At 35.4% G+C, this 26,327-nt stretch overlaps 1 protein-coding gene across 2 annotated transcripts in view; it reads left to right on the top strand.

Moving 5' to 3' along the window:
* The window catches only part of VWA8 (von Willebrand factor A domain containing 8), a 391,686-nt gene that overhangs the window by 257,204 nt on the left and 108,155 nt on the right, over positions 1–26,327 (top strand). For both annotated transcript variants that reach the window (XM_031001353.3, XM_055360043.2), the window contains 8 exons: positions 1,457–1,595; positions 3,720–3,919; positions 10,041–10,151; positions 11,073–11,137; positions 11,567–11,692; positions 12,733–12,842; positions 13,504–13,658; positions 17,859–18,054. In XM_031001353.3, coding sequence (XP_030857213.3) covers positions 1,457–1,595; positions 3,720–3,919; positions 10,041–10,151; positions 11,073–11,137; positions 11,567–11,692; positions 12,733–12,842; positions 13,504–13,658; positions 17,859–18,054 — 1,102 coding nt within the window. The remainder of the gene's footprint in view (positions 1–1,456; positions 1,596–3,719; positions 3,920–10,040; positions 10,152–11,072; positions 11,138–11,566; positions 11,693–12,732; positions 12,843–13,503; positions 13,659–17,858; positions 18,055–26,327) is intronic.

The following is a 26,327-nucleotide window of genomic DNA, read 5'->3' as shown; positions in this document are numbered from 1 at the left end:
GTTGCCAGGTTCAGTCTTCATGTGAAAGTGAAGGAAAGAACTGTCCGTTACTAGTTGTAATAGAAGTCCCTCTAGGTATTTCAAGCAGAAAGGAATTTACTGTGAGAAAGTAGATGCTTGTAAAATCATTAGAAAGGGCAGCAGGAACAGAAGTTGAGGGGCAACACTGGACTTGTAATTTCAAGATCAGTATTTCTGCTTCTGCTGTCATCCCTGCTGCTGAGGGCAGCACAGTGGAGCAGTGTCAGCAAACATTTTCTCTAAAGGACCACAGAGTCAATATTTTAGGCTTTGTGGCCATACAGATTCTGTTGCAACCACTCAACTCTGCCGTATAGTGCAAAATCAGCCATGACAGTACGTAAACAAATGGAAGTGGCTGTGTTTCACCAAAATTTTATTTACAAAAAAAACAGGCTGTGGATCAGACCTGGCCTGGAGGCCATAGTTTGTCAACTCTTACAGTAGGACAAAGTGAAACACACCCAGACATGTGGTAATCTAACTGTTCATTTTTGTCAGAGCCTCCTTGTCTGCTATCATTGCAGGAAGATGGCCACTACCTCTTTTCTGCCTTCCAAATCTCATTCAAGTGCATTTAATTGGCAAAACCTAAATCATTTCCAGAACCCTTTTTAAAGAGAGTAGGAGAAATGCAGTTTCTTACTCCCTAGCCCTCAAGATATAGACTAGATAGAAGAGGGGTGGTGGGCAGGGGACATGGATGCCAATATCTAGTCCAAACATTTTTGATTAATTAAGGACTGTAGGGCATGCAAATCACTGGTTTTTGCTTACATTTATAGCGTTCTTTCAAGAAGTCATATCTAAGTACCCAGAACTAATATTCTTAACATTATTAAATTAGCTCCTCTGCTTATATTTATATTGAATAATTATCACCATGTGTGAAATACTCTATCCTTCATAAGTCACCACTAGTGGTTATCAGTAAGTTTGGTTTTTTAAAAAATTTCAAATGCCACATGTTTTGCATTTAATTTAAAATACCCAGGTTTAACCATTACATTTCTGTGTAATGACATAAAAATCCTTCTTCACAATGGAAATGTATCAGGCTCTGGCTCATTCATTTGCGAATTATTCTCCTGGTTTGGACAGCTCTGCGTCCTGATAACTTGGAGTTCAAAACTGGCTCTCGCCTTAGGAAGGAATGAAGAAATGAGAAATGCTATGGGATTTTACATCTGGTATATTTTGTGAGTAAAAAGAAAAAGTGAGAAATTAAATAAGATAGCACATGTGAAAGCATTTATAAGTGCAAGTGTATGATACTATTACTGTTATGAGTACTAAGCCTGTCAATAAATTGAAAAAAGGTATAGCAGGATATTAAATACTTGAATGTTAAAGTTTATATTTTGGAAGAACTTTAGCTTTTCTACATTTTGGTGACAACCAAAATATCTTAACTGAGATAACTGCTTTATTATAGGGTCCAGCACTTATAAATATACAGGAGTATCCAATAGAAAGACATGAAGAAAGATCCCTAAACTTTACTGAAGAATGTGCCTCATGGAGAATACCATTGGATGAAATTAATATAATCTGTGACATTGCTACATCACATGGTATGTCTGCTTATTCTTTTGATCTTTCCTTCCTGCATATGTTTTTTTAAAAGACGGATTAAAATAATCTCTAGACATCAAAAAGTTTATGATAGACTTGGTGTCTGTCATTCTTGGATTGGATAGCAATTATATGGAATTTAGAACTAATTTCCTCTAACAACCTAAAAAAATGCTATTGTGGAATCCACATAAGCACTGCTGAGTTTGTATGCATATGTCTGTTTCTCATTACAATTGTAGCACAAAGTTAAACACACCCAGGCATGTGCTAAAAATAGAAGGGAAAAATAAAAAGGAGAAACATTGGGTTTTTTGGCTGGGATTCCAGTTTGGTGATTACATGAACCGTGAAAGTAGGGCTGGAGTGATTTGCAGTCATTAAACTTCTAATTGTAAAGGATGGCAAATAAAGAATGTGAATTTTTGGCATCCACACTTCTGGACTGTTGCCATTACCTACTGATTCATGCAGTGGGCCCTGGGTACATTTTGGCAGAAGTTCCTCAACTGCTGTCAGTTACTAAGGTGATAAAAACAGAAGTGGTGGCTGGGGGAAGGGAGAGAGTCTCTAACTTGATAAGATGAGAATTGTTGAGACAAATATTGGTATCTTGTCTTTGTGCCTATAAGTTCTATTGATGTAGTTTATTCCACAAATCTGCTATTTTAAATAAAAATATGTGCTTTTAAAAATTTACAGTTTTTCTTAAATTGGTAAAAGATAAATATAAATCTTGTATCTGTATGTTTAAGACAAAGACTGAACTGCATTTAATGCCTGCAAAAAGAGAAAACAGTTAAAGAGTTTATTAAGTACATTTCTGTTAACACTTTTACTGTATTCCCAGTGCCCTATATTATGCAATAAATGTTGAATAGAACTTATTTGTGTTGATAATGGAAGCATTATGAAAGATCCATAAATTATAAATTCTGTGGTTCTATCTGATAATTGAAACTGTAACATCTGCAGTTTGCATTGTCTCCTAAAAAAATAGGTCTTTTTCAGTCCTTCTGTTGACTTGTGTTTCTTATCAGTTCGCTTATTTATTTAAATTTACTGTATCTTTATATATAATATGTGTGATATGTATAATACATCATTATATATAATAAATAGATATGATGCATACACACACAGACACACATATGTGTTCCAGATTTTCCAGGGTAGTCCCAAATTTAAATGACGTATCTTGTTGTCATATCTCATGTCTTAATTTGGGGTTTGGAAAATATGACCATTGTAAAATAGATACCTGGGTGATAGGTGATGCTGATACCATTTATTATGCAAAAGTAGCTTAATCCCTTGCTTCAGCGGTGCCCACATAAGAGATTATGAGAAACTTAGTCCAGAGCCTGGCTACTCAAAAAGGAGGATCTCAAACCAGCAGCATTAGCCTCTTCTGGGAGTTTGTTGGAAAGGCAGAATCTGAAACCCCACCCCAAACCTCCTGAAGCAGAGTCTGCAGTTTTATTAGATCCCCAGGTGATTCATAGGCACTTGAAATTTGAAGAAGCACTGACTTCTTCAAATGGAAGGAAATGGACTTAGGTACCCAGATTGAAAAGACAGAGATTTTATAGTAAGAAATACTCAAATATGAACAAAAATTTGGAAAATAAGATCCATAGAGCTAAGATTTTTAAAATGGAATTACTTATTTATAGCAAGAAAATCTTAAAGAGCTAGTAACTATCTGGAAAATGCAAGATTAGCAGATAGAAGACATTGACCAACTGGTGTCCATCTGAACCAACAAGAGAACAGACCTTCACTGTAGCACTAAGCACGTTACTGTCATACAAGGAAGAATTTCCTGACATTGAGGATTGTTTAATATTTAATGGTTTTATCACAAGATATTATGACATTCTTTGGAGAACAAATAGATAACCAATTTTTTCAAGTAGGTAGGTGTGACCTTATCTACATTTAGGGTCAAAACTAAGTTGTTTCTCATGGTCTTTTCAGCCTAATCAAGCCATGATACAAATCATCTGCTGAGTTCCAACTCTGTTCCAGCTGTGTATTCATGATTCAGTTTTCACTAGACCTCTTGGCCAATTAGAGAATTGGTTGCCAGCCACAAAATTAACACCTTTTTGTCATTTCAGAAAATGAGCAAAATACTCTCTATGTAGTTACATGCAATCCCGCTTCCCTGTACTTTATGAATATGACTGGGAAAAGTGGCTTCTTTGTGGACTTTTTTGATATCTTCCCAAGAACAGCCAATGGCGTTTGGCACCCTTTTGTGACAGTGGCACCGCTGGGAAGTCCTCTCAAAGGTCAAGTGGTTCTCCATGAGCAGCAGGTAATGCACACCAGGCTACAATTATGTGAAGAATGACTTACATGAAAGGCAAGAGTGATTAGAAACCTATAACTGAAAAGATGTGTTTTCATGATGATCAAGGAGGGGAGCTGGAGGGATGGGTCAGGAGTTGCATTTTATCAGTACCACAAAGGCAGGCTAATATCTTCTTTTCTCTAGAGACTTCAACATGACCTGTACCTCTAGAAACAGGTAAGTCAGGGTTTTTCAACCTCTACACTATTGACATCTGAGGTCAGATGATTCTTTGTTATGAAGCTTACACTCACTTTGGGGAGATAGACAAGTAAACCAACAAATGAACATGCCAGTTTCAGGTAATGATAATTGTTACATATAGAAACAGAGTAATGTCCAAGGGAGTGATGCAGATGGGGTAGGAGGAATTGAGGTGAATGGTATTAAAAAGAGTGCTGAGATATTTCCTTTTAGGAGACGACATTTTATCTGAGACCCGAATGACGTTTTTTGGTAGAGACAGTCATGTAAATACACCAAAGGGGATACAGTGAGATCCATCAGTATCTAATGATGCTCAAGTTCTATCCGTCATTTACTATGGATTGGTACACTAAGATTGTACTAGTGACAAGCACAGATGCCCGGAGTCAGGCTAAAAATAATTCCAAACAAAACACATATATCAGAAGACAGATTGTGCTTCAATTAGTGATCATTCTAAAGGTCTAAGTTAATCTATACAATACCAGTAGAAAGGAGCCTAATGTTTTTGTATACCTGTTATCTATCTAGTATATACCAAGTACTACACTAAGCATATTATTCATTCAACAAATATATATCATGTGCCTCCTATTGGGAATACTGCAGTGACCAAAAATACCCACAAATTCTTGTTCTCAAAGGCTTACATTCTGATCCAGGAAGATAGACAATAAGCAAAATAAATAATTATATCTTAAATTAGAAGGTGAGAAACAAGAGGGAATAAGACTGCAATTTAAAATAAGGCAGGCAGGGATTGTCTAATTGAAAGGGGGATATTTAAACAAAGATTTTAGAGAGGTGAGGAGGAGAACAGGTACCTGGAAGAAGAGAGTTCTAGACAAAAGGAATAGTAGGTTTAAAGGCCCAGAGTCTAGAAACATGCCTCTTCATCTTTAAAGAAGCGTAGTGGGGAAGATTGAATAAGAGGGAAGTAGGAGGAGGTGAGATAAAGAGGTTACACTGTGGTTTGGAGTAGGGGCAAAGTGAAGGGGGTGGTGAGAAGCAGGTTGTGCAGAGCAGGGGTCCCCAACTCCCAGGCCGCAGACCAGTATTGGCTCCTGGCCTGTTAGGAACTGGGCCGCACAGCAGGAGGTAAGTGGTGGGCAAGTAAGCATTGCTGCCTGAGTTCCACCTCCTGTCAGATCAGCCACAGCATTACATTTTCATAGGAGTGTGAACCCTATTGTGAACTGCGCATGCAAGGGATCTAGGTTGTGTGCTCCTTGTAAGAATCTAATGCCTGATGATCTTAGAATAATTTCATCCTGAAACCATCTCACACCCCCACACAGCCCCCACCCCACCTCCCCAGTCAGTGGGAAAATTGTCTTCCACAAAACTGGTCCCTGGTGCCAAAAAGGTTGGGGACCACTGGTGTAGAGTCTTGTAGGCCGTTGAAGTTTCTGGGTCCTGACTATGAGTAAAAGGGGAAGACATTAGGAGGTTTTGAGCAGGGAGCTAGCATGATTAAAGGATTTCTCTGGGTGCTCTGTGTGAATAGTCTGTAGGTGCTAAGGCACAATGAGGGAAACTAGTTAAGAGATAATGGTGGTTTGGAGGAGGATGGGGCTCATAAGCAATGACAGATTCTAGATATATTTTGAAGGTAGAACCAACAGGATTTCCTAACAATTCCAATATTTGGGGTGAGAGAGAAAGTGAAGGACAACCGTAAAATTTAGGGACTGAGCAACTTGAAGTTGCCAGTGACTAAGATGGGGAAGCAATCAGTTTGGGAGGGAAGCTCAGATGATATTAGATTCAGTTTGAGATGTCTGGTAAATATCCACGTAGATGATAAGACTGGAGTTCAATGGAGAGCTCCTGCCAGGAAATACAAGCTTGGGATTCATTAACAAATGTTCTTTAAAGCCATGAGACTGAAAGAACTCACCAAGGGAGTGAATGTAAATAGAGAACAGAAGTTCAAACACTAAGCCTTGGGGCAGTAAAATATTAAGAAATCAGGGAGATGAGGAAGAATCAATGATTTGAAAATGAGTTTGAAAATGAGTGACCAATAGAGTAGATAGATAAGCTGAGGAGTGTGTTATCCAGGAATGCAAGTGATGAATGTCTCAAAGATAAGGATCAATTGTTAAATGCTGATGACATAACATGTAAGAGATTGCTTACGTTACTCATGTTATTCTTCCAGCTGCCCAGTGAGGGTAGCTCTCAGCCACATTTACATATGAGAGGACTGAGGCTCAGACTTCAAATAACTTGTCTGGCAAGTACATAGCAGAACTGAGATTCATAGCATATTGGATTGACCCTACCAGAATTAAACATCACCTACTCTCTCACTCACTACAGATTTGGGGAAAAAGATTAGTTTGAAAATTAAAAAGTACTCATAATAGGAAAATATTTTTTAAATGCAGTGTTGTTACTTATGAATATTTAAAGAGCAAAGTGCTACCAAGAAATAATACTTTCACTAATCAAGAGAAAAGTATTGCATAATATGTCAGTAGTTCATTGAGGAAATAAGTCAACTTTAACTTTAGTCCTTGCCACCAGAAATTATCACAAATTCTGAGTTATAAGTATTTTTCTGATTTTGTTTTCACTGTTTTATTTTTACTTTTACTTTCTCCTAGGAGCAGAATTTATAAATATCCAGATATTGTTTATAAAACTTTATCTCCTGAAAATTGGAATGAGGGTTTTACTTTAAAGATTTTCAACAAAGTATTGATGCTATTGAATTTAACTCTATAGCCAAAACAATGTGTCATAAAAGGTACATGATATCTTGGTGGTTTGTAATTTAGTAAATCAGTCAAAATTGGATGAGACTACATTTGGAATATTTATTTTAACAGTCCTGCCACATTTTCAGCTGTCAAATTAACTGTCAAATTTATATACACAAATTCTTTAATAAAAGTGCCAGATTTGTAGGTTCTCAGCAAGAGTTTTATTTCCTCAAAAGATCCAATTATTTGGTAACATTGCTGATTAATACCTTGTTTAATTTCAATTACTTTCATGAAAGAAAATCTGATTTTCATTGTGAAGCTGTGCTTGACTTCCATAGCCAGCATCTTGCCTCCTTATACACTGCCTTACTTACCCCTTTGGCCACAGTTTCAAGTTTTCCAGAAAACTGCTTCGGAACCCTGAGCAGACCTGCACACCTTATCTGTATACTTCCTCTCTACCTGTCCTCTAAACTGCTTTCTCTTTTCCCAGAGAGAGTATCTTATTTTACAATATACCTCTGTCAAGATGTCAGACCTGTAAAATTCCATGTGAACAGCACACAGCTGTGAAATTTAACAACTGATAAATAATTCTAGTGGAATGAAAAATAAGTAGACTGCCATCAATTCCTTCTTCTTCATTCTACCCTAACTGAAAATGAAGCAAAAATATTATAGAGAAGTACTTCCATGAATTCGGCTATTCCTTGTCTTTTTAACATAAAGCTTTGCTACAGATGCATGTCCCTGGTTAGTTTAAGAAGTTGTTCAAAAATTCCTTGCTAAAATAAAATCTTAAGTAAGGAAAGGGAAACTTTGCCATGCCTAAAAATAAAGACCCTCCCCTTCCCCCACTCCCCATGAGATTATTTATTACATCTGTACAAAGTTTAGAATTTCAGATTTAGGGACATTGAGGTCATCCAGAGGTTACTTTTCTCCCAGTTAAATACAAACATAATAAAATTGCTCACTTGCGTCTCCTCCCTGCCCCCCTTAAAGGAGTGCCAAAGCCACAGTTACGTGTACTCATGTGTGACGCAAAATTCTATTTTTAAACCCAGACAGAATCTATCATTAGTCATTTACAGAAGGAAACCATTAACATCTAAAAGGATGGAGCAACAGAACTCCTTCATGTTGCCAATTGCTTATAAACTAATTCTAAATACAGCAGTGGCTGGAAATACATGTTTTCTGTCACTTAGAAGGATACAGTTTTTCAGTTCACTTATGCCATGTTATGAATATGTAAGTATTAGACCCTAAAAAGGTAGGAAAATGGAAGACGATACTAACTTCTTTTTCTGCTTGATCATATTTGTTTAATCAACTGCTTATTCTTATGCTTACTCATTTTTGGGCATGAAACATTTTTAGGACTTCCTTTGCTTACAAAGGCTAATATTATCCCAAATTGCTTAAGTGCTAAGAATTTATTTTAATGTTGTACATGTTTATTATACAAGAAATATTTTTTCATCAAAAAATAATTATTCAAAAAATATTTAATCTAGAATAGAGATTATAAATTTTTAACTTAATTTTATTTTTTTCTTAAGGAAAACTCTAAGGTATCATTACCATTTTCAAAACTGTCAAGTAGTGGTGAATGACACTTCTTATATGTTAATTTTTAAAAGAATATTTCTAACACACATTCTTAACGGAGAATTATATCTTATACAGAATGATACATTCTAAGGGTGCTGTTTATGAAAGAAATGTAAGCTTTGTTAACATGCTTAGTAAAATTTTTTAATACAAATAAAATTCAGAGTATATGGTGTGAAGTGAGTTATATGGTGCAAATACTATTTTAATTCTTGAACACTTCCACAAAATTAGCTTGTAAAATAAAATTAAACCCACACTGAGATGCTAGATTTGCAGATGAATCATTCATTTTTTTACATTTCTTTTTATTTCTCTAACTAAATTATATGACACAAGGCAAGGGTCATGATTAATTCATTGTCGTATTCTTTGTATATTAAATATAAGCTCCTCAATAAATATTATGGAAAAAATGAACAAACACTTCACATTTTATTGTTTTCTATATTTTTCAAGGTTTTTATTAATTCTTCATGTGCTTTGTGACTTTATTTTCTCCAAAAGAAATTCTTCTTGAAATGAAAAGTTCACAAGAGTTAGGATAACTGGAGGAGCCCCACATTTAAAATAAAATAACACAAAGAAAGAAAAGACACCCGCATAACAATGAGGTCTGACAAATAACTTGCAGGTACCTTTCTGCAAACCTGTTAGTCTAATCTTCAAAATTCTTTATATTTTAACTAAAAAGCCAACTTCTTTGCATCCCTTTAAAATATTTAATTTTTTCTGGCTTTCTCAATGTTAAGTTTTTATTTCATGTATTTCAGTTCATTTATTTCAACACATAAGGTTTATTTATTTTCTTAAAAAACATATCCTAATTACTGAAAGATTACGTCATTGCATAGCTATGATTAATAATGCTGCAGAAATCTGTTGTTTGTACTTTATTACAGCACCAGTTATGAAGGTTCTTCAAGCTTGGTGAATTTCTAAAGAAGGAACATTCATTACTAGCTAGTTTCTTGGAGTCCTTCATATTTCTTGCTTAGTCCTCTTTATATCTATTTTATACCTATTTTCTAAATTGAACCTGGATTTGTGAAAAAGATAAATGAGATTTAATTATGCACAATATAAGAGAGCTTTCAACAGAGCATTCTCTAAGTATAATTTTGGTACAGGTAGATGAACTTCTTAAAATCATCAATCCTTGTAATTTCCTTATAACTAGATAATAAAACAGAATCATGGTTCACTAGCTTATATTTAAAAGGGAATGGTAAATTGTAAATTCCCTTTACCATTCCCTCTCTTTAAATAAAAATATTTAAAGAGAATACCTTCTGCATCACATATTTAGAAACGTCTTCATAAAACCACCAAAAATTTTAAATTCTTAAATTAAGAAGCACTTAATTCTTTGTGATTCTTAAGAAAAATCACTTAATGTCTTTGTGATATTTCTTAAGTATTACAATATTGTCTTTGTTTTGATTTATCACTATAACCTTCACTGTCAGGTTGCCAAGAGGTTGCTGCTTTAAAAAAAAAAAAAAAAGAACAAATCTTGAGCTTTTCACTGTTTTTATCATTTGCAGAGTAATGTTATCCTGTTGTTAGATACTACTGGCCGGGCCCTTCGTCGTCTCATCCTCCCTTCTGAGAAGTTTACATCTAAGAAAGCTTTCTGGTGGAACAAAGAAGAAGCTGTAAGAAACACCACATTTGTCCAGCAAATTGCCAAGGATTTCTATAGCTTTCTAACCAGAAAGATGCATGCATGCCCATCCCTTTAAGTGCCTTTTTTGTTGTAATGCACAAGAGAATTTCCTGTTACGCATGTATAGATTTTAACATGATATATATAACCATAGATATGTGTATAATTAAATATCAATAAGTTCTTTTTATGACATTATACTTGCATGAAGATTTGCCAGGACTGGACTAACAATAAGAGAAAATTAAAAACTATTTTAATATGGTATTTTTAACAAATTTCTGATCATGGAGTCAATTTAACCTGTTTTCCAGTTATGTAGTTATGTTTTGGATTTATATGATGAAACTGTGAGTATGATACCTAATTTCCTCTATTAGATAAATAAGTGTTTTAGTTTATTAACTAAATTAAACTAGTAAGTAAATAGTTTAGGCCAACACAAGAGGATTTATTCTGCCATTCAGAAAAAAATAATGGATTTAAAATAAGGTTTACCCTCTGCCCTGCAAGTCAACATACTTAGGTCTTAAAAGACTATGAAAAGAGTGATTTTTAAAAATGTCATAAATGTATCCTAATATAAGAAACAGTGTTTCCCATGTGTTTATTTTATGGTGTAAATTCCATGGTTAATCATCAGATAGCCTGTTATTTCTTAACAATGTTTGGTGTTGTTTTTAAAAATTTATTCTGAAGAGGTTTTAGTACCAGGTTCACAGTAAATTTTGATATATAGTTTAATCCATTTTACCATAAGAGTCTTAGAGCAGATAAATAGATAGCTTGTTTGAGAATTACATGTTTTACTAGTTGAAGAACTTTATTTTATTTAAGGGGAAGTAGCTAAAGAGGGACATGACTGTATCTGACACATTTAATGTGAATATCTTCTTTTGTTTGTCTTTAGGAAACTTATAAAATGTGTAAAGAATTTTCACACAAAAACTGGCTGGTGTTCTACAAAGAAAAAGGGTGAGCTCTTTATTATAGAGGATTTAAACTGGAGTTCTTATTTGGCCCATTCTATTTCCTATTTTGATTATACTTGTTTACTATAAAGTGAATGTAACCAAATTATGAATGTTTTAATATAAAGTAACTTGCCCACATTGCAGAATATTGAGAAACAGATATAAGAAAAGCTAGTGCTCACAATTCCATGACATAGCCACTACTAACATGGCAATGGTTACTACTTTCCATTATTTTTACTTATACACACCCTGACATACTTTAGAATTTTGCATATCTGTTTTTTTCAATTAACATTTTTCTATATTATTACTTAATCTTAAAACATTCTTTTTATGGGTTGCATAATGTATCATGAAATGATTATGCCAGATTACTCAACCATTATCCTCACCATTTCCTTTCAGATACAGTTTTCTTCTTTTCCAGGAACAGCCTGACTGTGCTGGATGTTCTAGAAGGGCGAACTCACACCATCTCACTTCCCATCAACCTCAAGACAGTTTTCCTTGTAGCAGAGGACAAATGGCTTCTGGTGGAGAGCAAAACAAATCAGTGAGTGGCTTTATATAGTGTAGCATGGAGTATGTTGTAGCTCAATCTTATTTATCAATTATCCAACATCTTTACTGTTCTGTCTTTCCTGTGTCTGTCCTTTAACAATTTCTGTGTTTGGCAGCATCTCTATATAAGAGACTTATAAGAATTGAGGAGGGGAGAAAAAATAAATGTCTCAGAAAATGGCATTGAAATTAACAGTTAAAAAATCATAACTTTTTCATATGATCCATATTTATTTGGGCTTTTTCCTATTTGTACATTGAGAATTCACTGTATTCTTTCTAAACTGGAGATACTTCAAAGTAGATTTTCCCTTCAAAGAGCCACAGTCTCCATCCTAGAGCTGTTGCCTCTTTGTAAATTCACAGAGTTCACACCTTAGAAGTTTCTTTCTCTTTTTATCTTGTGTATTCTGCTTTGGATGTGGTTATGTTTATGTTTATGTTATCTGACCCATTGGACTGTGCAGTTCTTGATGAAAGGCAGTGTCAACTTTGAGCACCTTCCCTCATGCACAACTCCACTAGCTAAGTGCAGACTCTTTCTGCCCCTCTGCTGACAAGCAGAAGTATCTCATTGCAGAGGATTTCTGCCTATATATACATCCATATTTTAGAAATGTTAAAAATAAGTAGATCAAGGAGACTACAGTTGTGAGGGCATCTGTCTCCTAGCTGATCACAAATCAGAAGTCATACTCCCCCTTCCTGGCTGATCAAAGAGTTTTATCAAGAGAGGGCTACATGATAATAAGAGTGTACCCCATTAGAGTTGCTTCCCCCTTCCCAAAACCCTTTCTCTTATAGGAAGCATTGGATTTTTGCCTCACATTCATTACTGTATTGCTGTTGTGCACTGCTCTTTAACACAGTGTTGAGAAGTTATTTGTTAATTCATGATGAAACTCTAAAACTGCAAATTATACTGGAACTATAAAAAAGAGACTGAGGAGAATCTAATTTTTCTTAGTCTGCCCTTATTACTATTAGAAAAAGAAAAATTTCACTTAAGCTAGATGTTTTGTTTGTTTGCAGGAAATATCTTTTAACTAAGCCTGCACACATCGAATCTGAGGGTAGTGGGGTTTGCCAGTTGTATGTGCTGAAAGAGGAGCCACCCAGCACAGGGTTTGGAGTTACACAAGGTAAATACTATGTCATCTGTGTTTATGGCTGTGTGAGTGCATGCTTGTACATATACTGTCTTCTAGAATCATTTAAGAACAAAACACCAGCCTATGTTAAGTTTACACCAAAAGAAAAAACTTAGTCACTACACCAGAAATAGTAAATAAGAATCTAGTATCTCAAATTGTCGTAAGGAAGTTCACTGTTGTAAGCTCTGTCCTTGAATTTTTTTAACTGACAGATCAGTATTTTATATACATTTAGGTTGCAAGTCTAATTTAGGATAACATCTTTTTTCTGCAGACTATTGGGATTTCTATTTAATTTATCACAGTTTTGGGGGATGAATAGTACTTATGAAAAAAATCTAAAACATACCATTGCCAACCCTTGGTTGGGTCAGTTTTTACATCTTTTCTACAGGGAGCTATTAATTATAATATTTATTACTAATAAAATTTTGAATTCTGTAAATACTTGAAATCACTTTGGGGAGATGCCTTGATTATAAAAACAGCATTTTTTCAAACAAAAGCCCATGAATGTAATTTAAAGTGTTTTCTCTTTTTTAACTTGTTCTTTTCCATTTGACTTGTTGAGAATAAAATCTTGCAAAAAATTAATTCCTGGAGCATTTCAGGAGCATATGGTGTCTAATGTTTGTCTGATACTTTTCAGAAGCAGAGTTCAGCATACCTCATAAAATTTCCAGTGATCAACTATCATCTGAACATCTAAGTTCAGCTGTGGAACAAAAGATTGCCTCTCCCAACAGAATTCTCTCAGATGAGAACAATTATGCTACAATAGTTGTTGGTTTTCCAGATCTCATGGTAAGCACCCATTTTTTAAATTATCGGATAAATATTTCTTTCCCTTAGTTTGACCTATAATCTGTAAGCCTGTTTGAGGGGTAATTAAAAACATAATTTCCTGGTAAACATGTCGGATCAAGTCTTCCTTCCAAATCAGTCAGTAGAAAATATGTTATACCTAAATAGTTTCATTACACTTCAAAAATTAACATTGAAAGTGTAATGCAATGATAGAATTTAGTAGGGGAAAATGAGTATTCTCCGTATGTGGGGGTTCATGTAATACAGTTTAAATGCTTAACCTTCTGATGGTAATTTTCTGTCATGTCTTCTATAATTTTTTAAAGTTAATTATTTTTCCACCTACACATTCTATATATTTATTTATTAACTTTTATTTTAGGTTCAAGTGTACGTGTGCAGGTTTGTTATATAGGTAAATTGCATGTCACAGGAGTTTGTTGTACAGATGGTTTGGTCATCCAGATAATAAGCATAGTACCTGATAGGTAGTTTTTTGATCCTCACCCTTCTCCCACTCTCCACCCTCAAGTAGGTGTCAGTATCTGTTGTTCCCTTCTTTGTGTCCGTATGTCCTCGATGTTTCGCTCCCACTTGTGAGAACATGTGATATTTGGTTTTTTGTTCCTGTGTAAAGTTAAATTTGTTGAGTTGTCATTATTGTAGATTAAAATTTTCAACAGTCATGAAGATAGATTTATTTTCCATTGAGTTTTGCTCTGATTTATCATATCTTTGCAGCATCCAGGTTATAGTATAATGGCTAATTGTCTCAATTGATTTTTCTCTTAGATGGGCCCTTCTGTTATCTCCTGTTACCTATAAAGGAGAAGCTATTTGAATTGACTGTAGGTGAAACTGGGCAACATCTTCCTCTGATGGAAATGTGGGGAAATTAATTATAAAAGTTATTTCAGTCCAAGTTGCCATCTAATAACCTTAGATGTAGCTCCATGTGTTCTTCACATTTAATTTTTATAATTTCCTTTGTAGCTTTTAGATGGGATGATAGAATTATTTAAAGATAAAAATATGGGCTCTGCTTGACAGTACTCCAATTTTGTATGCCTCAAAATTTTAATATAGTTAATGAATGCTGGGTACTTCAGGATATAAGATTTGAAATCTAAAACTCAATGGATAATGTGGCTTAGGACTCTGATGTATGTTTTCCTAATTATCAAGTTAAAAGCATCTGCTATCATATAATTCAAAATGAAATGTTATTGAAATACAGTGTTTACAGCAGCCTTGATATGAAAGAGATGTGTTTTATATGCTTTCTACAATGTTTGCTGCTGTAAAAAAAAAAATTGGGACTTTTTCTGGAGATAAAACTATTTTAAAAATTGATCTTCTAATTACCTTCTTCTGATTGAAGAAATCAATATATAAGTATAATGTTATTATAAAAAGTTAGAAAATAAAAGCTAAGTTAAGGCACTGTTTCTATTAACCTTGTAGAAATTCTTATAGCCTGTAAGACTAGTGACCTTGTTAAATTAAAAGCATATATATATATATATCCCTGCTACTTAGTGTGGTACCTACCACATAGGAGGTATTTAATGAGTATTTGTTAAATAGAAGATTAGAGTCAGCTAGGCAGCCTTTAAGATGACAGTAATATTTTTAGGCCACAACAGAATAGGCAGTGTGCTGCTCTAAGCCCTTTCATACATGATAGTTAATTTTTACAACAATTCTATGAGGTTTTACAAATGAAAAAATAGAAACAGACAGAGCTTATATCCCCTAGGCCACAAAGATTATAAGCAATGGAATTTGAGCTCAAGTGTGACTAGCCAGCCCTCTAACACACATCGTTTTACCACACCACACTGCCTTCTTGCTTTATGTGAACTTCTTTGGATTATGTATGAAACTATTGACAAATGAGTATGCTACCTCTTATTAACTTTTTCATAGAGTTATCAGTGGCATCTAAATTATTACTTGTATAACTTTTAAAATCTAATACCAAATAGCTATAAGAATCTGTAGCAAATATCATCCTCAATGGTGAAACATCAAAAGTATTTCTTTTCTTTTCTCATTAGAAATAAAACAAGGTTGCCCACTGTTACCACTTCTATTAAACATGGTAATAGTGTCTTAGACATGATATATAAAGAGAAAATTGATAAATTGTGCTGCATCAGAATTTAAAATTTGACCTCTGTTAAAAGACACTGTTAAGAGAATGAAAAGACAATCTACAGGCTGGGAGAAAATATTTGCAAACCACATTTCGAACAAAAACTGGTATCTAGAGTCTATAAAGATTCTTAAAACTTAACAGTCAGAAGGCAAATAGCCTAATTTTACAAATGAGCAAATAGTAGGCCAGTGTGAGTTATCAAAGATCAGAGCCCAAGCAAGGTAAGGACATCTATGGTGGGGAGAGGTAACCACTAGTGATGGACATTAAGCCCAAACAGGATGAAGATGGCATTCCTGTGAAGGGGCAGCCTGGAGTGGGATGTAGGAGCCCAAGTAAGGTGAAGTATGTGTCCCTGTGTGAGTGCAGCCCCTATGGGCTGTCAGAACCCAAGCAGGTAGAGTGGAGCATCTGCCCAGGGAGTAAGGTTAGTGGTGGAGATAGGAGATGGGTCACATACAGTGGACTTGAGCAAGAAAGTAAATATATGAAGGGTAACAAAATACATTAAGGATAATGAAAACAAATTTTTAACTGTTGGAGAGGGGAATTACAGATACTGAAAGGAAGAAAACTAGAATGAACCATGTAGTTATTAGATTGGAATTGGATATATTTTTGTGAACTCATAGATTTCAATGTATTTAGGTAGATATAGAAGTAAAACCAGAATGGCACATGTATACATACGTAACTAACCTGCACAATGTGCACATGTACCCTAAAACTTAAAGTATAATAAAAAAAAAAAAGGTAAATGTGAAAAAAAAAATGAGCAAAAGACTTGAACAAACACTTAACCAAAGAGGATAGAGGGATGGCAAATAAGTACATGAAAAGTTATTGGACATCATTAGTCATTAGAGAAATGCAAATTAAAACCATGATGAAATACTAGCACCTACCCATTAGAATGGCTAAAATAAAAAAAACACTGACAATACCAAGTACTGATAAGGACGCAGAGAGCTAATGCAACTCATTATTGCAAGGGCAAACAATAACCAGAACATCTCTGAAGAAGGACCAGACAGAAGTACTCTTCCTATTAAATTTCAAGGATAATTATAAAACTTCAGTAACTAAGACCATGTATTGGCCTGGGAATGGAAAAATGCACCATAGAACAAAATGCAGTGCCCAGAAACAGATACCTGCATATAAACTGTGTTTTATGATACTGTTGCTATGGGCAAAAGTTAGTGGTATTTGGACAATAAACTATACATGTGAGAAAAGGATGAACGCAGATCCCCACTTCATACCAATCACAAAAATTAATTCCTGATAGGCTAAGGACTTAACTATGAAAGATAAAGCCTTAAAACTTTTAGAAAAAGCATAAGAAATTATCTTTATGATCTTAGGAAGGATAAATACATACGTGGTAAAAATTTAAAGTAAAGCAAGGGAAAAATAACACAAAATTCCAGAAGAGTTAAATCTAGGGGAGAGAGAGAATGACTGGGAAGGGTCCCAATCACTTTTGAAGCCCTCCCAGGGCTTTAAAAATGCTAGTTATGTTCTATTATGTATAGATGTTTACTTTATTTTTTAACTAATTCCTATATTTCTTCTGTTTAGTTGTAATTGATTTCAAGGTAAAAAATTTAACTTGTATATTTTACACTTGTCTGAAAATTATGATTATTGACAAAGCAGCTACCTCCTTCCTGTACCACATCCAAATGACTTTATTTATTTTTTGTTTGTTTAAGACAAGATCTCCTCAGTAGCTGGGAATACAGACATGTGCCACGATGTCTGGCTGATTTTTGTATTTTTTGCAGGGACGGGGTTTCACTATGTTGCCGAGGCCAGTCTCAAACTCCTGAACTCAAGTGATCCACCAACCTTGGCCTCCCAAAGTACTGGGATTACAGGCATGAGCCACTGTACCCAGCCAGTAATTTGATTTTCTTATACCTGTGAAACATTAGTTTCCCACTAGTATCTGCTTAAAGGGCTGCGTTGTTAAGGTTGTGGTGAATGTAGTATATGGTACTTCAGTACTTTAATCTCTTTCTTTTTTTCAGTCACCCAGTGAAGTTTATTCTTGGAAGAGACCATCATCTTTGCATAAACGAAGTGGCACTGATACATCATTCTATAGAGGAAAGAAGAAAAGTGGGACTCCAAAACAAAGCAATTGTGTGACTCTTTTAGATACGAATCAGGTAGTGAGGATTTTACCCCCAGGAGAAGTCCCTCTAAAAGATATCTACCCAAAAGGTAAGAAGGAACTCACCAATTCCTAATTTACAAAGGTGGTTTAAAGTAGCTTCCTTTTGGTAGAGGATATTTAATTTATCTTTATCATTTCATACTTATAAAAATTGATCATTCCGACAAGTTTAGAAGTAACTAAAAAGACCTCTCCGTATTCAGAAAGTTCTTACTCATTTTCACAGTGTGTGGTTGTGGCCACTGCTGTTAGAGCTCATCTTCCTTTATATTATAATATATGCAGTAACTTTACCTAAAAGATGTTTTCACAGAGCCTTTTAAAAAGTCTTAGTATATTAGGCATAGAAACTGAGGCCTGCCTTTTGTCTTAAACTCCTAAGACTGAAAGTCAGGGGCTTATCGTGCAGACTGATTCACTTAACAGCACTCTGAAAGTCAACTTATATTTATTACTGCATAGAATATCCAATTCCTGGGATGATCTCCTTTCCTTGTATAAGTTCACTTACTCCTTAAAACCCCATCCTATTGTTAGCGTGCTCTCTAATTTATACATGAAGATATTCTGACACAGAACTAAAATAACTGGCCCAGGATCACCCCACCAGTGGACAACAGTGCCCAGATTTGCACCACAATCTTCTAATCCCAAGTTTAGATCTATTCTTATTGAACCACACTGGCATTCATCATAACAGATAACTATGAAAAAGTTTGATCATTGATTCATTGACTTTTTTTTTTTTACGTCACTGTGGTAGTGATATTATCTTGTGTCTATATGCATTGTATTAGTGTGGACTTCACAAATATAATGCTAAATGTATTATAATAATCTGTAACAGGGTTTGAAAAGTTCTGATTATATGATAACATTTGGAATTAGTTTCTTCCCGACTGAAACTCATGGAAAACAAATCACCATTTCCTTAAAATGTTTTTTTGTGGTAGAAGAGGCAGATGAATAAACGGACAGTTCTAGTACAGTATAATAAGATAGGAATATTCACAAGGTGATATATAAACACAAAGTAGAAGTTTACAATCCATTCTGGAGACTATGAGTTGACTCTTGAAAGATGAGAGTTAATCAGTTGAAGGATTTGGTCCAGGAAAGGGGTACTCCATGTGAAAGATGCAAGGACTTGGCAGAGCATTCCAGGAATTACAAGAAGTTATGTACCAGAGTTTAGTGCACCTTCATTCACCCAGAAATCTGGGACTCACCTTGATACCTCTTCTCCCTCATCCTCCACATCTCATTCATCATCAATCACCATGTTCTGATATACAGCCTTGCAAATATATCTTGTATCCACCCACTAGTCTCCAATTCTGTTACCAATATCCCATCCAAAGCACCACCATCGTACACTGAAATGTTGCCATAGCCTTCTGATATTGTTACCTCTTCCACTCTTTTCCCCTCCTACTCTTTTACACACATCAGACAGGGTGATGTTTTTAAAGTACAGCATACATTGGTTCTTAAGCTCAGTTTATATACAGTAAAATTCGCCATTTCTAGTATATAGTTCTGTGAGTTTGGCAGACACAAACAGTTGGGTAACCACTACCACACTTGATATAGAAGAGTTTCATCACCCCAAAAACTTCCCCCATTCCGTTTTGTGTCAATGCCTGCACTTACCTACAACTTATCACTGACCTGATTTCTTTTCTTATAGATTTGCCTTTACCAGAATATTATATAAATGGAATCATATAGTATGTGGTCTTTTGAGTCTGGCATCTTTCAATTAATACAGTGCATTTGAGAATCATTTATTTGTTTATTTTTTATGTTATGTGTGTATCATTAGTTTTTTTTTTTAATTGCCAAGTGGTTGCCTATTATATAGATGTACCACAGTTTGTTTATCCATTCACAAGGTGACATATTTATTGTTTTTTTCCAGTTTTGGGCAATAAAGAGTAAGGCCACTATGAACATTTGTGGGCAGGTTTTTAAGTGAACATAAGGTTTTGCTTCTTTTGAGTAAATGCCTAGGAATGGCATTTTTGCATCATATGATGAAACTGCCAAACTATTTCCCAAAGTGGAAATACCATTTTGCATTTCTATCAGCAATGAATGGAGGTTTCAGTTGCACTGCATCCCTGTCAGCACTTGGTATTGTCAGTTTCTCACCATTCTAGTGAGTGTAGTGATTTTTCATTATGATTTTAATTTGCGTTTTCCCTAGCACCTAATGATGTTGAGTATTTTGTTTTATGTGTATCTTCTTTAATAAAATATCTTTCAGATCTTTTGCCCATTTTTAAATCGGGTTATTTATTTTCTTATTAATGAGTTTCGAGCATTCCTTTTGTTTGTTTGTTTTGAGACAAGGTCTTGCTCTGTTGCCCAAGCTGGAGTGTGGTGATGCGATTTCAGCTCACTGTAGCCTCTGCCTCCCAGGCTCAAGCAGCACCCAACTCAGGCTACTGAGTAGCTGAGACTACAGGCACATGCCACCACATCTGGCTAATTTTTGTATTTTTTTGTAGAGACAGGGTTTTGCCATGTTGCCCCGGCTGGTCTCAAACTCCTGAACTCTGAGTGTTCTTTAGTGTAGATACAAGTTCAGTGTCAGAGATATACTTTGCAAACATTTTCTCTTATTTTGATGAAGGGCAAATCTTCTATGTTTTCTTCTAGAAGTTTTATAGTTCTATATTTTACATTAGATTTATGATCCATTTTGAGTTAATTTTTTACATGGTGTAAGGTATGGACTGAGGCTCTTTATTTTAATTGCATGGGGATATTCAATTGTTCCAGCACCAGCACCATTTGCTGAAAAGACTGTCCTGTCGTTTCTCTTTTGCACTGCCTTTAGACCTCTGCTGAAAATCAGCTGCCCACATGAGTGGGTCAATTTCTGGATTCTCTATTGTGTTCCATTGGTCTATGTGTCTATCCCTTTACTAATACCGTACTCTCTTGATTGCTTTATAGCTTTATATTTTATAGTGAGTCTTGGTTGACTCAGGTAGTATAGATTCTTCCACTTTGTTCTTCATTTTCAAAACTGTTTTAGTCAGAAAGTAATATTTTAAAACACAACTCAGGTCACATTGTCCTTAGGATAAAGTTTAGAAAGTTTAACTTGGCTTAAAAGATGCAGCGTGGTTTGTCCATTACATAACTCTCCGACTTCTTTCAGTTAATTTGAATTTACAAAATTCTTCCCAACTTTCTGCTGCACCCCTTCCCCCCAACCCCCAAACTCATTCTCATCTGTCAGTTCTCAGTTTAAATGTCACTTCCTCAGAAGGTCTTGTTCAAATCTAAATTAGGTGCCCTTGTCATACTCTCTCATAACACTTCCTATTTGGGGATGGGAAGAGTGTGTTTATGTTTCCATGTGTATTTTAATTTTTCACAAAATATCTCAGGCCTACAAAAGTTTAAAGAAAAATACAAAAAACATCTTTGCACCCACCACCCATATTGGTAAGTCATTACCAGTATGGTCAGAGACCCCTGTGTTCTCATCTCCTTCACTTTTGACAAACTAGAGGTAATCTCTGTTCTGAATGTGAGTTCAGTACTTATCTTTCACAAAAGAACATATAGCTTTTTTTATGTTTTTAAACGTTGTGTAAATAGTATCATATTGTATTTATTCTTCTGTAACTTGGTCTGTTTTTTTCACCATCATGTTTGTGAGATTTGTTGCTAAAGAAAAAAATCATTCGTGACATTTGTTACAAAATGGGAAGGTAGGCTTTATGCAGGGCCATCTTGATAGGTCTAGGGATGACTGCAAAGAAGTTTTGTAGTAAGGGAGAGAGATGGGGCTCAACTCTGAATATAACAAGGAAAAGTGGAAATAAGTGAAGGAGTAGGGTGGGGGTCAGTGGATGGAAAATTACTGAGAGAAAACATCTAGGGTAAGAGGGAATTCTGGCTGAACAAACCTAACGGGATCCTTGCTGAGAGCAGCTGAGAGTGATCTGACATCACCTGGGGGATGGTGGAGAATGGGGAACCCAATCAGATATCAAGGGTTAGGGATTCTGTTTAAACTGACTTAGCAGGATTCTTGTTAGCATTGAACAATGCAGAGATGAACACAGAGGTCCCGGAGTTGGGAACTAGTTGGGAAGAAGATTCAGAAGAGCCTGACTACAGTTCAGTCAAAGAGAGACCTTTGTCATCATCCATACTGATAGTTCTACTTTTATTTTCACTGCTTCACATACAACAATTTATTCATCTGTTATTTGTCAGTGCAAATTTAGGTTCTTTCCGGGTTTTTGCTGTTACAAATAATGGTGCTATGAATAGCCTTGCACCTGTCTGCTTGTGTATATGTTGAGTCTGTAGGGAGCATATTTAGGAGCAGAATTACCAAAGGTGTTCCAGTAGCATAAAGGGGGTCCTGGTCCATCCCATCCTAATCTACTCTTGTAAGGGTCAAACCTTTTATTGTGGTTTCACATTACCTTTTTCTGACTTTTAGTACATTTGAGCATCCTTTCATATGTTGCCATTTGCTCTTCCAAGAACTGCCTATTTAGCCATTTTTCTCTTAGGTTCTAGGAGTTTTATTTCCCTTCTTTTGTTTAAGTAGTGTTACTAAAATATTCCAAACATATATAAAGTGCTTAGGACAATGTCTGGCATGGGGGAAGAATTTTATAAATGTGGGCTGTAAAAAAAGAGAGAAAGAATGAAAATCCCTACGAGCATGGTGAAGGAAGATACCAGGGTGACAGCCATGCACAGGCCTAAGATTAGAACAGATGACATTTCAGGAGAGATGTCTCTTAGAAATTGAAATTGATAAACCCAATATATATGAACATATTTAGAGATTTTAACAATTAGGGAACCTTGGGAATAAATTTGTACTAAATAAAACTAAACAAACAAAACATGATGCTTATTAGCTCCAATGAAAGCAAAAAGTTATACAGGAAAAAGTAATGATAATATAAGACATAGCAAAGCTGTGATTAGCATTTAGATAATTATAATAATATAAGCACTGGATGTTAATCCAAGCAAAATTATATGAATGTTTGGGGGGATGGGAAAATCGGGAGTGGGGGATTGGGGAATGAAAAAGAGTTAAACTCTCTTCTTGCTTGGGAGGAAGGCAAGAGATAGTGCCTGAAGCTGAAACATCAAGAGGGCACCATAATGATGAAGGTGAATACCACAGAAATAGCTTAAAAAGTTGAAAGTGTCTCTAGGGGGCAGGAAATGGTGGGGCGGCCGGGGGCGGGTAGGGGGGTAAAGCAGGGCTGTTTGTTCTTTAAGCCTTTTTGATACTTAATTCTATGTGCATGTAGATCTCTGATGAAAATTCAAGCTAGAATAATTTTGTAAAGTAAATCAAATCCAACCATCTAATTAGTCTGGAACTAATGTATATCAGCCTTTTATAAAGAAATCAACTGTAAAGACTACTCTCCTGGTGGCTTTCACAATAATGAGGTAGCTTTTATTTAATGCAGATGGGGAGAAATTTATTGCTTTCTTCCAACTGTTTTTCTTCTAGCTAAATGCTAGCTTTTTTTAAACCACAGGTCTGAGCTCTTTAAACACAAAATAATGATTCTTGATTGAAAGCAGTACAATGTTTTTTTGAACTTTGGGTAAAATCAAAAATTTGGTATCAGCACAGTTTGGGGGCACACATCACTCTTTTTATCTGTGAACACAGAAGTGTGTTAAACCCAGTGATTAATAGGTGTACATCAAATTACATTTCTAGAAGGAGTGAGTTTTTAAATAGCATTTCACCTTCCCTCTGAAAATTGTCTTGGTTGTTTTGCCTGACAGTTTTTAATACCTCCTTCTAACCTTGGCACTGTGCATGTAAACTGTCCCCACTCTTCATGGGAGCTATGTGATAAACACTGCTGCAATGACTTCCCTTTAATGGTTAGTGAACTAATCCCTAAATACAATTTATACCTATCTTTGAAATCCACCTGGATTATAAATGTAATGGAAATTTACTGAGCCTCCATCCTCACTCCAGTGTTAAAACGTTTAAAATGGATAGATGAGGACTTGGCTAAGTTTGGAGGGAAACCTGGCCACAGTTTTCACTTCCTTAATTCAGTCAAGTATTCTGTTGAAGAATCTTTTTGTAAATATTCTTTTCTTCTGAGCTGACTTATTTTCAAATCAGTAAACATCAATTATTATTATTTTTAAAGTGCTTACTGCTACTACCACCACTACCACCACCTTTACTATATTTCCCTGAAGTGATTTGTAGCCACAATTACCCTTCTCTGATATATGAAAATAGTTCTTAATACCAGGAGTAAAATTCTTGCTTTCTACTTCTTGAAATAGTAGACACTGTCATTATTGCATTTTCTCACCATGGAATTAATTAGCAAAGTAAAAGAAAAGAAAGATATGGGAAAAAAAGATATTTTAAAATAAGTTGGCTTACTTTGCTTTCACAGGCAATCTAAAAGTGCTGATGGCAGTAGCTCAGCTTAATACTATTCCTTATTTGTAAAAGTGCCTCTAAGTGGCAAGCCAAAATATGAGTAAGTTAGTTAGCAAGGCAGCTCCACTCATCTCTATAGCTTCAGTAACTGGTCACTCTTGGCAGAGAACCCTGAGCTATAAATAATTCAACCTACTTCAGCTAGGTTCGAGCAGCAGGAATTGTTAAAAATGATATATGATACAAAACTTTATCCAAGATTGACCTTATATCACAGGCAGAATTTCCAATGCAGACTGTGTGTGGCTTACGATAAGCATATTCATTTTGTGCAAATGGCCACTTGAAGACAGCTAATCCAGCTGGGTGGTCAAATTACTATAGTAACTCTATTTTCTTACCCATTCCTCTCCTTGGACATTACCTTTTCTTCCTGCTGAGCTGTTTGTCTCTTGGGACAACCCATGCCTAGCTCTGCAGCTCATACCTGGCCTCAGGACTGTGATTCCCACTCTAGAATCCTTTCCAAGTCCCCAGAGGCCCACAATGGTTTAATAAAAAGGAACTTTCCTCATTTTACTGTGAACGCCTCAAAGTCAGAGACCACATCTCTTTTCTATATCCTCACTGTTTCATATGATGTCTGGCGCAAAATATGCTCAAACACATTTGTTAAATAAATAGGAGATATGTCGAGTTTTTCAGCTGGCCTATTTAAAAACCTTCAACTACATGCATGAAATAAAAATGTCAAGTTTCTTGTTTTTTGTAAACTACATTTGATAAATTCAAATTTGAATTTATCCAGGACATCCTGGATACTTCATTCCAACCAGAAATTATAATAAAAGATGGATGGATGGATGGATGGATGGATGGATGGATGGATGGATGGATAGATGGATGAATGGATGGATGGATGGATGAATAGATAAATATATCATTCTAATCAGAAATTGTCATCAAAGATTAGATACAGAAACAGATAGACAAAAATCTTAAAAAGCTTGGGTTTTGTGTAGGGGAGTTTTTTTTAAGAGAACTTGGTGGCCAAGATTTTATAAAATGGGATATTTTACAAATAGCTATTTCACTAGGGCCAACTCACATAGAAGTTGTGTGGAGTGGTGGCCAGAGCATAGATTTTAGTGCAAAAGAGGCCTGGGTTTGAAGCCATCTCCATCACTCTCCAGCTGTATCACCCCAAATAAGTCATATTGTTACATTACCTCTATAAGCCTCAGTTTCCTCATCTCTCAGACAGGAATTATTAGTCTTTGTTGTTGTCAGTATCAGAAGCACTCTCTGTGAAGACTAAGCAATGTTTCTGACACACCATGGTGGCAGCTAATGATTTTGAGGATGATGGTTACTCAGGGCTGTGGAATAGAAATCAGTGTAGCACAGGAATTTGCTGGAAAACCAACACTGAGGTATACTAATGACATCACATGAGTATAACAATTATAGAATTAGTTGAAGGCTCTGGACCCCTTATCTCTTTATCTTCCCCCAACTTTTCAATTCTTTACTATCCAGGATCCTGAGAGCTGATCATAATCCCAAAAAACACAATCCCCATGCCATAACCCCAAATGTTGAAATCCCAAAAGAAAGATAAATATTCCTAAAGTCTAAAATTCTGGCACAATCCCAAAAGATGAAAATCTTGAAAATATAATTCTGGAAAAAATAATTTTAAAATTATTTAAAAGATATTTATGTACATTTTTAAAAGAAGATTTTTTTTGAGAAACATAAAAACAGCAGAACAGGCCGGGGGTGGTGGCTCACACCTGTAATCCCTGCACTTTGGGAGACCGAGGCAGGCAGATCACTTGGGGTCAGGAGTTCAAGACCAGCCTGGCCAACATGGTGAAACCCCGTCTC

The sequence above is a fragment of the Gorilla gorilla genome, chromosome 14 (genome assembly GCF_029281585.2).
Source record: "Gorilla gorilla gorilla isolate KB3781 chromosome 14, NHGRI_mGorGor1-v2.1_pri, whole genome shotgun sequence".
In the NCBI taxonomy this organism is placed as follows: Eukaryota; Metazoa; Chordata; class Mammalia; order Primates; family Hominidae; genus Gorilla; species Gorilla gorilla.
The sequence above is the reverse complement of the archived record's forward strand: the minus strand, read 5'-3'. Positions and strand labels throughout refer to the sequence as shown.